The sequence below is a fragment of the Peromyscus californicus genome, unplaced genomic scaffold (assembly GCF_007827085.1).
Source record: "Peromyscus californicus insignis strain IS unplaced genomic scaffold, ASM782708v3 Scaffold_7__1_contigs__length_154581171, whole genome shotgun sequence".
Taxonomy (NCBI): domain Eukaryota; kingdom Metazoa; phylum Chordata; class Mammalia; order Rodentia; family Cricetidae; genus Peromyscus; species Peromyscus californicus.
The window spans coordinates 139,019,102-139,036,626 of NW_026294595.1; the positions used below are offsets into that span (position 1 = coordinate 139,019,102).

Consider the following 17,525-nt stretch of genomic DNA (forward strand, 5'->3'; position numbering starts at 1 on the left):
TAATAGATAAGTCAAAGTAGATGGGGGAAATGAGGCCTCAATCCTAGACAAACAAATGTAGGCAACTAAGGCATGCTGAGATCAGGAGAAAGTGTTCCCCATGGAAGAGTACACTAGTTGGTTATCCAATACCAAATGCTCAGTCCTGAAAACATACATATACAAGTACCATTGCACAGGCCGAGCAGGTTGTATTAGTGTATTTAGGAAGTTATATGTATGTAACAACAGCTAATAAATAAACAGGCCATGTATTTGAAAGAGAGCAAGGAGGACATATCAGAGGACTTGGAGGAAGGAAAGGGAAGTGGGAAATGACGCAATTATATCATCATCTCAAAAAATATTTTATGAGAGAGACAAATGTATAAAAAAGTAGAGTGTAGAGACCAAAATTCCAAGAGAAATATGACAAACTTAATTTTTTGTGCCACCTATATCTTGCTTACCTATAGGTATATTGAACTGGGTATAATGTTACATATAAAAAACAATTTAAAAAACAAACTAAAAAACAAAAAAGAAGGCTGAGCAAGCATGAGAGCAAGCCACTAAGCAGGGTTCCTCCATGGTCTCTGCTTCAGTTCCTGCCTCTGGGTTCCTGCTAGAGTTCCTGTCCTCGTATGATTCATTATAGATTATAAGGTATAAAATGAAATTGTATCATTCATTATAGATTATAAGGTATAAAATGAAATAAACCCTTTCCTTGCCCCAGTACACACACACACACACACACACACACACACACACACACACACACACACACACACCAAAAAAAAAAAAAAAAAAAAAAAAAACAAAGAAACAGTTTGGAGGGGGACTGAGCCAATATAAAGTGTTGAAGAGCATTGGGCACGTGTCAATAATTATAATTATAAACATCCTGTCAGCTTTCAATGCTGATGTGTCTCTTTTTTTAATCTATTTATTTTTTATGTGTTTATTCTGCAGTGTTCAGGACTAAAGTGAGGGCCTCACTATTGCTAGGTAAGGGCTCTGTCAATGAGATCTTCTACGGACCATTCAAACTTCCTCTCTTCGGATCCTTTTTAAAGCCATTTCTCCCTGTGTTCTTCTGCCTCTGAGTTCACGCCTTTTCAAATAAAAACTCCGTGGATGAAGGCTGTTCTGAAAATACAGGTTCAGAGCTGAGTCTGTGGTTATTTCAGTGATGTGTCTTAGAAGGGGTTCCATGCTGGAGAATGAAGGCATGATCAAGTCACGGATATTTTTGCAGCCTGAAGTCTCTTCCCCACTCTGAACTGAAACATGTTCTAGAAGTACAGAAATCGCTCTGTGGTGTTCTGAAAGTACAAGGGAGCTTTTCTGGGCATGCTCTGATGTTGTGTTCTTACAGAGTTCAAGGGAGCAGTACCAAGACCCCTACTGAGCAGAGAACGAAGCTGACATTTACAGATAAGAAAGGTCATTGCCTTTCATATCTTCAGGCAAAGCCTGTCAGGAAATATATAAAGGAAAAGCTCAGCTCAGCTCTCAGCCAAGGCCCTTCCTGGCAAGATGAATCCTACCGGCTTCTTCCTCCTTACAGTGCTCCTGGTTCTGGTGACAGAAACAGCTTCAAGGAAAACCCGTGGTGAGTGGCAAGTTTGTTCTGCAGACAATGGTCCTGGAAGGGTCCACCTGGAGTCTGCAGAAAGCTGTGTTCCCAGGGCTTCTAGCCCTGATGGAAACGGAGTCTTTTCTGAGTCTTAGCCGTCAGTTTTATGTGAACATCAGTGACATGACAGTCAAAGTGTCAGTAATGAGGGCTGCAGGGGAATGTGGGACATCAGGTGGCACGAGCATCCTCACTGTCATCTCTGGGGGAGTCAAAGGGGCCATTTGACAAGTAGATCATTCCAATTTCTAGCTAGACTAAAAGATCAAGAGCTTTATAGACAACAAAACAGCAACAGGGCACATCTGAACACAGTCCACAACCAGAGCTGAAGCATGGGCTCTTGACAGTGTCCTGATGAACACCTAATCCAGAATACAGGGAAAGATGGACATAGAGAATCAGGCATGCTTTTCTCTCCACAGAAAAATTCTCACAAGCATTTGAAGACCACATGGATCTAAAGGCACTGGGGGACAGCGGAGGATCCAGTTCTTCCCACGATGAGTACAGCCGCAGTGAGAGCTCATGGAACTCCTTTAAATCGAGAAGTCCTGAACCCGCCTTCAGTGAGGAAGTCTATGAGGAGAGGAAGCATAAACACACTTCTGAGGGCGGCGATCTTGGTTACAAGACCAGAGGATCTCAAAGAGAAGACATGAGCTCTTTCAAAAGCAGAATGAAAACCCGGATTGCTGGTAAATAATGTGTCCACTGGCAGCTGAAGACCTGGACCAATATGAAGGTGAGAATATTACCAGGTGAGGGAGAGGCCTGCCTCAGGGTTTCCAAGTTATGCATGGCTATTCACTGGGCCATTGTGAGACTGACTGATCCCCACTGTGCATACCTGGGGAGCTTTGGGAAACTGAGGGAAACACCTGAGCTATGACTGTGTCCTGAATTCCTACCCTTCGGGTGTAGCATTAATGGTTTTCCCCTGTACAATCCAGCAAGTGATAAAATTGAGTATGTACCACCTGCACAAGCATATGTATAAGCTTGTGATAGAATCTCGTCACTTCTTGTGTTGTGCTTGTAAAAGTTAATTTCATGCTTATTGTGGCACAAAATAGTGCAGTAGACCCAATCTCCTCGTGTCTACACAGTAGCCCCGCAAGGAGCAATTATCTCTTTCAGAGGCCATGTCGCCACGAATTAGCTTCCTCTTCCCTCTCAAAAAAAGAAAGACAACTGCCCTGCTTATGGCACACTAGAGATGAAATACAGCAGTAAGCTGCAGTAAAGGGAACCACAGAGACCTGAGACCTACACCAAATGTCCCCTGTGCCCTTCTCTGTCCTACCTCACAGGCTGACCTCTCCTTCCCTAGGTGCCACCGAACTGAGAGAAGCCTGTGTTATCTTCAGGATGCAGACTCCCACAGGGTCCCAGAAACAGCCATGGATTTCACTTCCTTCTCACACTTTTTTTTCCTTAAGATTCCTAAACCTGACAATATTCAAATTCAACCTTTTCAATTAAAAAAAAAGATATCATTCTGCATCATTATCTCCTGAAGTCTCCTGCTTTGGGGGCATAGGGGCTGGGTGGGATTCCTGAAATTAACAGTTCTACAAGTAAATAAAGTGACCTTCTGTGTCAGTACAGTGAATCATATTCAAAGACACATTTCCGACGTTCTGGATGGAGACCCATCATTCAGTAGAAGTGCCACCAACCCTAATCCCTGCCTGACCCTCTTCTCAGTGGGGCCTTAAACTGGCAACCTAGGATATGTCAGAGAAGACATGTCCCAATACACCGCTGAGAAGCCCTCATCAGGAGCCTTCAGGTTCACCAGTCCACAGCAGCACATCCTTAGGGTTGGTTCAAGAATCTTGCTCATTGAATGGCTTCTTTTAAGATTCAGCATCCTCAGGGGTTGGGGAGATGTCTCAGCACTTGGGATCACTGACTGCTCTTCCAGAGAACCTGGGATCATTTCCCAGCATCTACATGCCAGCTCACAACTGTATGTAATTCTAGTTGCATAGGATCTGGTACCCTCACACAGACATACATACAAGCAAAACACCGATGCACATAAAATAAAAATAAATAAACAATTTTTTAAAAACAGAAAAGATTCAGTGTCTCTAAGTGTGGTACAAGAAATGTCTACTGCTTACACAAGTGTGTGTTAAACAATACCATCTGTGGAGAGACACACCAGAGGACCAGCTGTAATAGGTAGAGAGGGTGTCTTCAAGTGCAAATCCTGATGCTCACACACCTTTCTTTGAGTATTTAATGAGGACTCCAGGGCGTAAATCTCTCAAGAGCAGAAATAAATATGGAGAGGGAAGACAACACAGGCCTATAGACGGGAGGTTTGGCTTCCAGTCCCACATGTGAAAGAACAGACTTATCTCTAATCAAATCATTTTTTTAATTAGATCTCCAGGGTCTACATGGATATAACATTAGTATATTAATTTCAAACCTCATTACAGCATCAAGGATGACACAGACAGAGGCCAGGACACTTCTGTGATTCCACAAACATCACTGACAGATTCTTAGTCAAGGACATGCTTGATCTTTGTGGAAAGAAGAGAGCAATTCTGAGTGTGAGCAAATGGCAACTGATCTGCCTGTGATATTTTGAGAACAGGGTCTCATGCCCAGAGGACAGAGCCACTGCACCGGGACTCTGGGATTGTAGTCATTTCTATATTTACACATCTCTCACAGCTAGTAGTTCAGAGGTTTGGGCCATCACCTTGATGCACCCAGCAAAAAGAGCGCTGAAAACAGCATTCTTCTGCAGCTTTATGGGAGAAGTTTGAGATCTAGACCTGCTTGGGACATGGACACACATTTTCCCACAACGTCTTCAATTGGAATGGACACCTGTCCTGCGTCTGCTGCACAGGTGTGCTCTGGAAATACATCGCCTCCCTGGTGTCACAGTTGATAAGCTGAAATTCTTCTTCAGAACTGAAATGTCAGAAGGCGTTGATTTAAAGTGGGTGATGTTTGGATTTCAACGTGAGGAGGCTGAGGGAGACTTTGAATAATTTTAGAATAGATTAAGCACATTTTATTTCAGGGAAGAATGCTAACAGCTTCAGAAAGAGGGCAGGTTGTTACAAATTGAATAAGCTCTCTTTAAAATAGTTATTTTTAATCTCTGTAGCCCCCAATATGGGGATATGTGGAAAGGGGCCTCTTTAAGTACAGTCACTCCTAGCCAAGGATCCCCACCACCAACTCTTCACATTGACTTTCCCAACATCCTCTCCCAAACTTCATTTCTCCTCCTTTTTCTCTCCTCCTCCTTTTCTTCCCTCCTACTCCTCTTTTCCTCTTTCTTCTCCTCCTTCTAGCATTGAGTCCAATTAGTGCCGCTGGTATGCATGGGAATGTAGGACATCAGAGCCTGGAGCACGGCCAACTATTATAGGCAACACTGCTGAAGAGAGGAAGTGAATATCTGTGTCCTATTGCTACTGGATGCTGAGTGTCAACTGTGCATTGCTAATGGATGCTGAGTGTCAGCTGTACATTGCCACTGGATGCTGAATGTCAGCTGCACATTGCTACTGGATGCTGAGTGTCAGCTGTACATTGCTACTGGATGCTGAGTGTCAGCTGTACATTGCTACTGGATGCTGAGTGTCAGCTGTACATTTCAAGCCACTGTGAGAAACTCAAATGGCATTCATGTGACCCTAATCATGACAGTCAGACTAAGTTCATAACTCTGCCCTGACTTCTGACTTCCTCCCCAACATCACTCAGTATCAGAAGTGATTATAAATTGCTGAGATGCCATTTAAAAATCCCAGAAAACCTGACATACTCTAGCCTTCTGGTTTTGCTGAGGCTTATAGAAGAAGGGAAATTGCCAGCTCAGATATCCTCTCCACTATTGCTAGGTGTCTTAGCTGGGGCCATCCTTGTGGATTCCTGGGAATTTCCCTGGCACCAGGTTTCTCCCTAACCCTCTGCCCCCCCAAACTGCCTCCTGCCTCCAGTCTACCTGTCTCACTCCCTCAAGTTCCCACCCCACCCTCACCCCTACCCTACCCACAGTTTACCCAAGAGATCTCTTCTATTTCCCCTTCCCAGGGAAATTCATGCATCCCTCTTTGTTGTCTAGCTTCTCTGGGGCTGTGGATTGTAGTTTGGTTATCCTGTACTTTATTCCTAGTATCCACTTACGACTGAATACATACTATGTTTGTCTTTCTGGGTCCGGGTTACCTCACTCAGAATTATTTTTTCTAGTTTGATCCATTTGCCTACAAATTTCATGAGGTCATTATTTTTTACAGAAAAGTAGTACTCCATTGTGTAAATGTGCCACGTTTTCCTTATCCATTCTTTGGTTGAGGGACATCTAGGTTGTTTCCAGGTTCTGGCTATTATGAATAATGCTGCTATTAGCATAGTTGAGCAAGTGTCCTTGTGCTATGATTGAGCATCCTTTGAGTATATTCCAAAGATTGTGATAGCTGGATCTTGAGGTAGGTTGATTCCCATTTTTATGAGAAACTGCCATATTGATTTCCAAAGTGGCTATACCAGTTTGCACTGCCACCAGCAGTGGAGGAGTGTTCTCCTTACTCCACATCCTCTCCAGCATGAGCTGTCATCAGTGTTTTTGATCTTAGCCATTCCAACAGGTGGAAGATGGTATATCAGAGTTGTTTTGATTTGCATTTCCCTGATAACTAATGATGTTGAAAAATTCTTTAAGTGTATTTTGGCCATTTGAGAGTCTTCTGTTGAGAATTCTGTTTAGATCTGTACCCCATTTTTTAGTTAGATGATTTAGTATTTTGATGTCTTTTTTTTTTTAGTTCTTTATATATTTTGGAGATCAGACCTCTGTCAGATGTGGGGTTGATGAAGATCTTTCCCATTCTGTAGGCTGCCATTTTGTCTTATTGACAATGTCCTTAGCCTTACAGAATCTTTTCAGTTTCAGGAGGTCCCATTTATTAATTTTGTCAATCTCAGTGTCTGTTGTATTAGTGTTATATTCAGAAAGTGGTCTTCTGTGTCAAAGCATTCAAGGCTAATCCCCACTTTCCCTTCTATCAGGTTTAGTGTAACTGGATTAATGTTGAGGTCTTTGATCCACTTGAACTTTGTTTTGTGCAGAATCAGTTTGTATTCTTCTACATGTCTACCTCCAGTTACACCAGCACCATTTGTTGAAGATGCTTTCTGTTTTCCATGGTATAATTTTGGCTTCTTTGTCAAAAACTAGGTGTTCATAGGTGTGTGGATTTATACAGGGGTCTTTGATTCAATCCAATTGATCAACTTGTCTTTTTTTATGCCAATACCAAGCTATTTTTATTGCTATAGTAGAGCTTGAAGTCATGGATAGTGATGCCTCCAGAAGTTGCTTTATTGTGCAGGATTGCTTTATCTATCCTGAGTTTTTTGTTTTTTTTCATGTGAAGTTGAGTATTGTTCATTTGAGGTCTGGGGATAATTGTACTGGGATTTTGATGTGGATTTCATTGAACTTGTAGATTGCTTAATAAGATTGTCATTTTTACTGTGTTAATCCTACCTATCCAAGAACATGGGAGATCTTTCCATTTTCTGATATCTTCTTCAATTTCTTTCTTCAAAGACTTAAAGTCTTGTCACATAGATCTTTCACTTATTTGGTTAGAGTTACCCCAAAATATTTTGTTTTATTTGTGGCTATTGTAAAAGATGGTGTTTCTCTGATTTCTTTCTCAGCTCATTTATCATTTGTATATAGGAGGGCTATTGATTTTTTTTGAGTTAATCTTTTATCCTACCACATTACTGAAGGTGTTTATCAGCTGTAGGAGTTCCCTGGTAGAATTTTGGGAGTTACATAAGTGATGTACAGTATCATATAATCTGCAAATAGTGAAAGTTTGACTTCTTCCTTTCCAATTTGTATCCCCTTGATCTCCTTTTGTTGTCTTATTGCTCTAGCTAGGACTTCAAGTGCTATAATAAATAGATTGGAGAGAGTGGACAGCCTTGTCTTGTCCCTGATTTTAGTGGAATTGCTTTGAGTTTTTCTCCATTTGATGTTGGCTGTTGGATTGCCATATATTGCTTTTATATGTTTAGGTATGTTCTTTGTATCCCTGATCTCTCCAAGACCTTTGTCATGAAGGGGTGTTCGATTTTGTCAAAGGCTTTTTCAGCATCTAATGAGATGATCATCTGAGTTTTTTTTTTCCTTTCAGTTTGTTTATATGGTGGGTTACATTGACAGAGGTTTGTGTGTTGAATCATCCCTGCATCTCTGGGATGAAGCCTACTTGATCATGGTGGATGATCTTCTTTGATGTGTTCTTGAATTTGGTTTGCTAGTATTTTATTGAGTATTTTTGCATCATTGTTCATGAGGGAGATTGGTCTGAATTTTTTCTTTGATGCATCTTTCTGTGGTTTGGGCATCAAGATAACTAGCCTCATAAAAAGAATTTGGCAATATTCCTTCTGTTTCTATTGTGTGAAACAATTTGAGGAGTATTGGTATTAGCTCTTCTTTGAAATTCTGGTAGAATTCTGCACTGAAACCATCTGGCCCTGGGCTTCTTTTGGTTGGGAGACTTTTAATAACTGCTTCTATTTCCTTAGGGGTTATTGATCTATTTAAGTTGTTTATCTGGTCTTGATTTAACTTTAGTATGTGGTACTTATCCAGAAAATTGTCCATTTCTTTTAGATTTTCCAGTTTTGTGGAGTATAGGTTTTTGAGTATGAAGTGTTGATTCTCTGGATTTCCTTAGTGTCTATTGTTATATCTCCCTTTTCATTTCTGATTTTGTTAATTTGAATATTCTCTCTCTACCTTTTGGTTATTTTGGATAACGGTTTGTCAGTCTTGTTGATTTTCTCAAACAACCAACTCTTTATTTCATTAATTCTTTGTATTGTTCTCTTTGTTTCTATTTTGTTGATTTCAGCTGAGTTTGATTATTTCCGGCTGCCTACTGCTCCTGGGTGAGTTTGCTCTTTTTGTTTTAGAGCTTTCAGGTGTGCTGTTAAGTCACTTGTGTGAGATTTCTCTAAATTCTCCACGTAGGAACCTAGTGCTATGAACTTTCCTCTTAGCACTGCTTTCATTGTGTCCCATAAGTTTGAGTACATTGTGGATTCATTTTCATTGAATTTTAGGAAGTCTTCAATTTCTTTATTTCTTCCTTGACACAGAGGTGGTTCAGTTGAGAGTTGTTCAGTTTCCATGAGTTTGTAGGCTTTCTGTAATTTCCGTTGTTGTTGACTTCTAACTTTAAGCCATGGTGATCCAATAAGATATAGGGGGTTATTCCAAATTTTTTGTATCTCCTGAGATTTGCTTTGTGACTGAGTATGTGGTCAATTTTAGAGAAGGTTCCATAAGGTGCTGAGAAGGTATATTCTTTTGTGTTTGGGTGAAATGTTCTGTAGATATCCGTTAAATCCTTTTGAGTCATAACATCTGTTAGTTCCCTTACTTTTCTGTTAAGTTTCTGTCTGTAGACCTGTCTCTTGGTGGGAGTGAAGTTTTGAAGTCTCCCACTCTTAATGTGTGGGGTGTGATGTATGATTTAAGCTTTAGTAATGTTTCTTTTACAAATGTGGGTATCCTTGTATTTGAGGCAACCATGTTCAGAATTAAGACTTCATCTTGATGGATTTTTCCTGTGATGAGTATGGCATGTCCTTCTCCATCTCTTGACTAATTTTAATTTGAAGTCTATTTTGTTAGAGATTAGGATAGCTACACCAGCTTGTTTCTTAGGTCCATTTGATTGGAAAATCTTTTCCCAACTCTTTACTTCAAGGTAATATCTGTCTTATCAGTTGAGGTGTGTTTCTTCTATGCAGCAGAAGGATGGATCCTGTTTTTGTATCCATTGTGTTAATCTGTGTCTTTTTATAGACAAATTGAGGCCATTGATATTAAGAGATATTAATGATCAGTGATTGTTAATCCTGTTATTTTTTTGTTTTGTTGTTGTTGTTGGGAGTGTGTGTGTGTGTGTGTGTGTGTGTGTGTGTGTGTGTGTGTGTGTTTCCCTTCTTTGGGATTTGCTGGTGTGAGATTATTTATTGCCTATGTTTTTGTGGGTGCAGCTAACTTCCTTGGGTTGGAGTTTTCCTTCTAGTATTTTCTGTAGGGCTGGATTTGTGGATAGGTATTGTTTAAATCTGTTTTTGTCATGGAATAGCTTGTTTTCTCCATCTATGGTGAGTAAAAGCTTTGCTGGGTATAGTAGTCTGGGCTGGCATCTGTGGTCCCTTAGTGTCTGTAAAACATCTGTCCAGGACCTTCTAGCTTTTAGGATCTCCTTTGTGAAGTTGGGTATAATTCTGATAGGTCTGCCTTTTTATGTTACTTGGCCTTTTTCCTTTGCAGCTCTTAATCTTCTTTCTTTATTCTGCACGTTTAGTGTTTTGATTATTATGTGGTGAGAGGACTATTTTTCTGTTCCAGTCTATTTGGTGTTCTGTAAGTTACACATGAGTATGAGTCTGTGTATGAGTATTCCTAAATACATAAATAAAACCTGTTCAGTCTGTATAATGTTAAAAAAGAAAGAAAAAGGTATTATTTAAAAAGTTAGGGGCTGGAGAGATGGCCCAGTGGTTAAGAGCACTGGCTGCTCTTCCAGAGGACCTGGGTTCAATTCTCAGCACCCACATGGCAGCTCACAACTATCTGTAATTCCAGTTCCAGGAGATCTGATACCTTCACCCCAATGCACATAAAATAAAGTTCAAAAAAAAAGTTAGAAAATACTTGAAAACTGGAAGAAAGAAATACTAGTGGACTATTTAACTGGAAAACATTAACTAAAGTTTACATGTAAGTAAGTATAAACTAAAAAGAGGCAGCTGGCATTTGGGTGGCAGGAAAGTGCAGGATCAGGAGAAACATTTGTTTTTAAAAAATCCCAGAACTTATCATCTAGCATGCCATCAAATCTACTTATTCTTGGTCCTAACTGTCCAAAGTACCCAGAAAGACTAAATATCTAAACTTAACCATTGTGCTCTCACATACATTTCCTGTGCCTTTTCCTACTTCTTATTTCATAGCATTTGATGGTGGCCAATGATGTACAGGACTAAGCCCCTTCACGTTAAGACTGAAGGCTTGGTAGGGAATGCTGTAGAGCTGTTACATAGCAAGACAGTGTCTGTGGGTTCTACCCAGACTCCTCCACTGTATACAGGGTGTCACCGGCCACCGTGAGCTGGGCCCTCCCACATCAATCCTCAGTCAAGAAAATGCTCCACAGTCTTGCCCACTGGCCATCCGGTGGGGGCATTTTCTCAGTTGAGGTTCCCTTTCCCAAACAACTCTGCCTTCTGTCAAAAAACTAGCCAGCACACACGGCTTCATTCCAGACATCTTCCTTCTGTCTGCTGTAAGAGTCATGACTTTTATTTTTCATAGATATATTAAATAACAACATAAACAAAAATGAAAGGTCATTTTGAATGTTCCTTAAGAATGTGAAGGAAGAATATCTTGGAGGAAACGAGTGTCACCTTAATGAATGGAGGAGTGACAGTTGAAGTGTTCACCAAGGTGACAATTGGGACCAATTCAAACAGCAGAAACTAACCACCTAATACTAACATGTAGGAAAACATTTATCTATAAATTATAGCCTCCTGGATGGCTGGTTCTTGCTTTTATTCTCATGAATGTTTATTTTAATGAGGTTTTAACAAATATCAATATCAATTACATAATACTGCGTTCTGCAACTTCTGGGTTTTTTGTCCCTTCAAATATGTTCCCTGGATTTTATTTACATCTTTTGCACAGTAGATTAAATAACAGAGTAATTCTTTAATCTAAGAATACAATCAAAGCTATCAGATCCTTACTTTCACAATCAATCTCTGCATGGAGATTTTTTTCAAGAGAAAAGCAGTGGGAGGAGTGGAGGCGAGCAGTGGGAGGAGTGGAGGTGAGCAGTGGGAGGAGTGGAGGCGAGCAGAGGGAGGAGTGGAGGCGAGCAGGCACAGGAAGCAATGTCATGTCAGGGTGATTCCACTGTGATCTAAGGGCTCTGCTGGGGGAGCAATCACTAAGAACACAGTGAGAACCACGGTAGCAGGGCCACACGGAACCCACAGTTAGTGATACACTACTTCCACTCTTTTCCTTTCCCTAAAAGCATGCCTCTCCTCTCCCCTCACCCTGCACACCATGCTCCCTATGGCAGATTAGAATTTAGGAGGAGATAGATGAAAATAAACTCTACCTGTCTTCCCTTCAGGACAACCCAGCTCTTCTGGGACCACACCCAGGCTCACTGAAGGGGTGCTCTTCCCTTCTCCCCTGCTGTGCCCACAGCACAGACCCCAGAACTCAGTGGGAAGAGATGGCAGGCTGAGAGCATTAGGGTGGTCTGATGACTGCAGAAATGTAGACTTCCACACAGGTGAGAAGCACTCACTTTGATTCCAGCTTACGTATTTCACTCAGTTTATGATGGCAGAGGACATTCCTAAGAGCTCATTGTGAGTGCAGCTGTGTAGCACCACCATGGGAAAGTCTCTGTAATGATGTACTCTGAAGAAACCAGGAAAGTAGAAGGACACACACACACACACACACACACACACACACACACACACACACACTCAACATACAATAAAGCAACAATGTAAATGGACATTTCCTGTCCCAACCACCTGGTCCCAAAAAACTGACTCAGAGACTAAATATGAATTATAAATTGTAGATGTATCCAACCTTCTTATTAAATAATAAACACAGAACCAATGCAAAGAAGAAAGCCAAGAGGTCAGAGCTAAGAGCTAAAACCTTACCCTTCCTCCTGCGGTGGTCCTACCTCTCCGAACCAGAGCTACCCCTGTGTTAAAGTCTTTATATAGAGTTCCTGTCCTGCCTTCTCATTGGTTGTAAACCCAACCACATGACCGCCTCCTCACAGCCTGTCTGCATAGGCCTCCAGGTTTTCCACGATTGGCATTAAGATCAAAAGCATGTGTATCCAATAATGGCTGTATCCCTGAACACACAGAGACTTACCCAGCTCTGCCTACCAAGTGCTGGAATTACAAGCGTACGCTACCACTGCCCTGCTTTCCTATGGCTTGCTAATAGCTCTGACCCCCGGGCAACTTTATTTATTAACATACAAATAATATTTTAATACAAATAAAATATCACCATAATAAATGCTGATAGCTCAGGCTTGTTACTAGCTACCTCTTACACTTAAATTAGCCCATATTTCTATCTATGCTTAGCCATGTGTCTCATGGCTTGTTACCTAATTTTTTACACATCCTGCTTGCTCAGTGGCTGTTTGGCCTCTCCCTGTCTCCGCCCTCCTTCTTCCCAGCATTCTCAAGTTGGCTTTCCCACCTAATTTCCTACCGGCCTATCAGCTTTTTATTAACCAATGAGAGTAATACATATTCATAGTATAGAAATGATTGTTCCACAGCATTTCCCCCTTTTTGTCTAATTAAAAAGGAAAGCTTAACCCTAATATAGTAAAACTATATATAACAAAACAGTTATTAAGTAAGAATTATAATAACATTACCCAATCCATTTACATTTGATAAAATTAGAGAAAATACTTAATTATCTATCTTATCTTGGTGAGTCTAAAGTTTTGCATCTAATTTATTTTCTATTATAACTAAGAAAAGCTATAATTATAACTATTTAGTCTTCAACTCCATCAAAGACCCCAGAAGGATGAAATGTTACCTAATGACAGGGACATCAGGCTGTCTAGACAGTCACCCAAAGTTCCTCTGCAACATTGGGGCATCCATCTTTGGCCTACAGGCCTAGTGTATCTGACAGACTTTCCTGTGAAGCAGGGTAATTTGAAGGACTGTCCTACCCTGTCTTGGTAAAGTTTGGCAGTCGCCTTTCTTGCATCCTACTGGTCTAGTTTGGAGAGTAACTGTCAGCAATTAAGGCAGGGACACTTACTTTGCCCACATGGCTGTTTTTTGCCATAAAGAAAACAAACTCCATATGGAGTTTCTTCAATGCTCATCATCTTCTCTGAAGTAGATTGGTGCTGCCAGGAGCAGACATGTCTCACTGTCCTGAAAAGCCTAAGTTATTAAAACATTTTAAATGCCATATTCTGTAGGTCTTTGAAGTGTTTGAAGATTGCCTATCTATCTGAAATATATCTCTGTATACCTAGAAAACAACTAACATTACCATAAGTTTGATAGATATGGGTGGCTATTATAGATGATTAATTATTAAATCTGTATTTCTTAATTATACAGTGCATTTTAATTGAGCTGCATAAACACAATACCTTAAACAAGAGTAGCAACACACATACAGTATAACAAAATTAACTTTAAATTTGTATCCATAAACCAAAATCCATACTAATGTAAAATATGTAAGATTAATAATTGGTTTTTGGATCAAAGTAGATTAATAATCTACACTTTTATCCTATCATTTCTATATGTCCCCATTTCTTTTAGAATGAAATCCCTGAATCTAATCTCCTTTGTTCAGTTTTTTTCCTTTTTTCCTGGTGATACAGGAGAGATGGAAAGTAAACACAAAAGGTAGAAGCCACAGGTGTCTGTAGGACATTTACATTGTTGGAAGAGAAAGTGAAAACACACAGAAGGGAAAGAATATTCCCTGCAGGTTTGAATTGAGTGACAGTTCATCTAAAGAGAAAGCAAGCAACGGGAGTAATAGGAGGCAGGTCACTATTGGTGACCTCACACTCTAATTTGGAATGGTTAGTCCAGCTGGAACCAGCCTCTCATGTTCATCCCTGATTCTTTATAGTACACATACCACTAATTGTCCTCTTTCCCAAGGAATCATCTTCCTGAGTGAAGTCTGTAATGTTTTCAAGATACAGACTTCTATGTGGTCCCAGATCTTTGCTCCATGAGTGACAATTCACATTCACAATTGCTTTCCTTGGAGTTTCTATACTTCCTCAAACACTTGGTTTCTAATAAAGAAATTACTTTCTGCGTGAAAATTTTTGATCTATAATTTCCTCCATGTTTAGAGTTTCTGGGTTAAAATAGACTGTCATGAAATAACAGAAACGTTATTGGGGCTGGAGAGATGGCTCAGTGGTTAAGACCATTGGTTGTTCTTCCAGAGGATCAAGGTTTGATTCCCAGCCACATGGAAGCTCACAACTGTCTGTGACTCCAGTTCTAGGGTTCTGACACCCTCACACAGACATATATCAAGGCAAAAACACCAATGCATATAAAATAAAAATAAATATTTTTTAAAGAAACATTCTTGAAGCACAATGGCAAACACCAATCAGACATATTTCTGAATTTCTGGCTAGAAATCTGAGTCGAAATTTTGCCACTCATCCCTCATACCACCTAAAGGCCCCCATGAGCCTTTTCCTAATGGGGCTTCATAAACTAAGAACTTCCCAGAGATGTCAGGGATGATGCTTTCCAGCAGGCCATGGGAAAATCTCCAATGAGCAGATTCCTTCTATTCCATCAATCCACAGTGACTCAGTCTTAAAGTTGCTTCTAATGTTCTGTTCCTCCTCCAACTTTCTTTAAGATGCGAACATCCCAAAGAGTGGCATAATAAGACTTCTGCCACTTCAACAAGAATGAGAGATCTCATCTATTTCTCCATCACTGGGCAATCCATGTGTCCTTCCTAGGGTCCTCCTTATTAGCTATCCTCCCTGGAGCTGTGGGTTACAGTCTGATTGTCCTTTGCTTTATATCTAGTATCCACTTATGAGTGAGTACATACCATGTTTGTCTTTCTGAGCCTGGGTTACCTCACTCAGGATGATACTTCCTAGTTCCATTCATTTGCCTGCAAACCTCATGATATCATTGTTTTTCTCTGCTAAGTAGTACTCCATTGTGTAAATGTACCACATTTTCTTTATCCATTCTTCAGTTGAGGGGCATCTAGGTTGTTTCCAGGTTCTGGCTGTTACAAACAATGCTGCTATGAACACAGTTGAGCATGTGTCCAACACCCCTCATGATAAAAGTATTAGAGAGATCAGGGATACAATGGGCATACCTAAACACAAAAAAGCAATATACAGCAAGCTGATTACCAACCTCAAATTCAATGGAGAGAAACTCAAAGCAATTCCACTAACACCAGGAATAAGACAAGGCTGTCCACTCTCTCCATACCTATTCAATATAGTACTTGAAGTTCTAGCTAGAGCAATAAGAGAACTGAAGGAAATCAAAGGGATACAAATTGGAAAAGAAGAAGTCAAAATATCAATATTTGCAGATGGTATGATAGAATGCATAAGTGATCCAAAAATTTCTACCAGGGAACTGCTACAACTGATAAATACCTATGGACAAGTGGCTGGATGTAGTCAGACTTTCTTTGGACCACCAGCTCCCAAATAATGACACAGAGACTTCTTATTATGTATGAAAGCTTGGCCTTAGCTTAGGCTTGTTCCCAACTAGCTCTTAAAACTTACATTAACCAATTTACATTAATCTACATTCTGCCATGTGGCTCATTACCTCTCCTTAGTACTGTACATCCAACTTGTTCCATCTCACTGGTGAATCCCCACCTCTCTGATTCCTTCCCAGAATTTCTATCTCTTCCTGTCAGTCCCACTTATCCTTTCCTGCCTAGTTATTGGACATTCAGCTCTTTATTAAACCAAGCAGAAGGTACCTTGTCAGAGACACATCTTTACAGTGTACAAAAAGATTATCTCACAGTGACTGGATATAAGATTAACTCAAAATTGTCAGTAACCTGCTGTGGGATGTCTTTCTGTATGCTGTGAATATGTGTTTTCCCATTGGTTAATAAATGGACTGCTTTGGCCTATGGCAAGGCAGCTTATAGGCAGGTGGGAAATTCAGGACAGAGACAGGAAAAGGAGAGGCCTGGACAGAGAGGAGGTGCCCTCCACCACCAGGAGAAGCAAGATGTGAAAGTACTGGTAAGCCATGGCCACATGGCAACTTATAGATCAATAGAAATGGGTTAAGTTATAGGAGCTAACTAGCAAGAAGCCTGAGCCATTAGACCATACAGTTTGTAAATAATATAAGCCTCTGTGTGCTTACTTGGGTCTGAGTGGCTGTGGGGGACTGGAGGAAACTTCCAACCATAGTAGCCCTCCTATATACAAATGATAAACAAACTGAGAAAGAAATCATGGAATCAACACCCTTTCCAATAGCCTCAAATAATATAAAATACCTTGGTGCAACTCTAACTAAGCAAGTGAAAGACTTGTATGTGAAGAAACTCAAGTCTTTAAAAAAAGAAATTGGAGAAGATGGAAGATGGAAAGATTTCCCATGCTTCTGGATCAGTAGGATTAGCATAGTAAAAACAGCTACCTTATCAAAAATTCAATGCAATCACCACTAAAAATCCCAACACAATTCTTTACAGACCTTGAGAAAACAATATTCAATTTCATATGGAAAAACAAAACAAAACAAAAAAACAGGATAGCTACAACAATCCCGTACAATAAAAGAACTTCTGGAGTATTACCATTATCTGATTTCAAGCTCTACTACAAAGCTATAGTAATAAAAACTGCATGGTGTTAGCATAAAAACAGACAGATGGTGGTGGCGCACGCCTTTAATCCCAGCACTCGGGAGGCAGAGGCAGGCGGATCTCTGTGAGTTCGAGGCCAGCCTGGTCTCCAAAGCGAGTTCCAGGAAAGGCGCAAAGCTACACAGAGAAACCCTGTCTCGAAAAACCAAAAAAAAAAAAAAAAAAAACAGACAGATGGATTAATGGAATCAAATCAAAGACCCAGACATAAATATACATACCTATGAATATCTGATTTTTGACAAATAAGCCAAAATTATACAATGGAAAAAAGAATGCACCTTTAACAAGTGATGCTGGCATAACTGGATGTCAGCATGTAGAAGAATACAAAGA

At 40.3% G+C, this 17,525-nt stretch overlaps 1 protein-coding gene across 1 annotated transcript; it reads left to right on the forward strand.

The window, feature by feature from the left end:
• The first annotated feature begins 1,401 nt into the window (after window positions 1–1,401).
• On the forward strand, window positions 1,402–3,581 carry LOC128102193 (seminal vesicle secretory protein 5-like). The gene is made up of 3 exons (XM_052725756.1): window positions 1,402–1,597; window positions 2,047–2,366; window positions 2,955–3,581. The coding sequence occupies exons 1-2, from the start codon at window positions 1,522–1,524 to the stop codon at window positions 2,325–2,327; spliced, it is 357 nt and encodes a 118-aa protein (XP_052581716.1). The 5' UTR covers window positions 1,402–1,521; the 3' UTR covers window positions 2,328–2,366; window positions 2,955–3,581.
• Window positions 3,582–17,525: the final 13,944 nt, after the last annotated feature.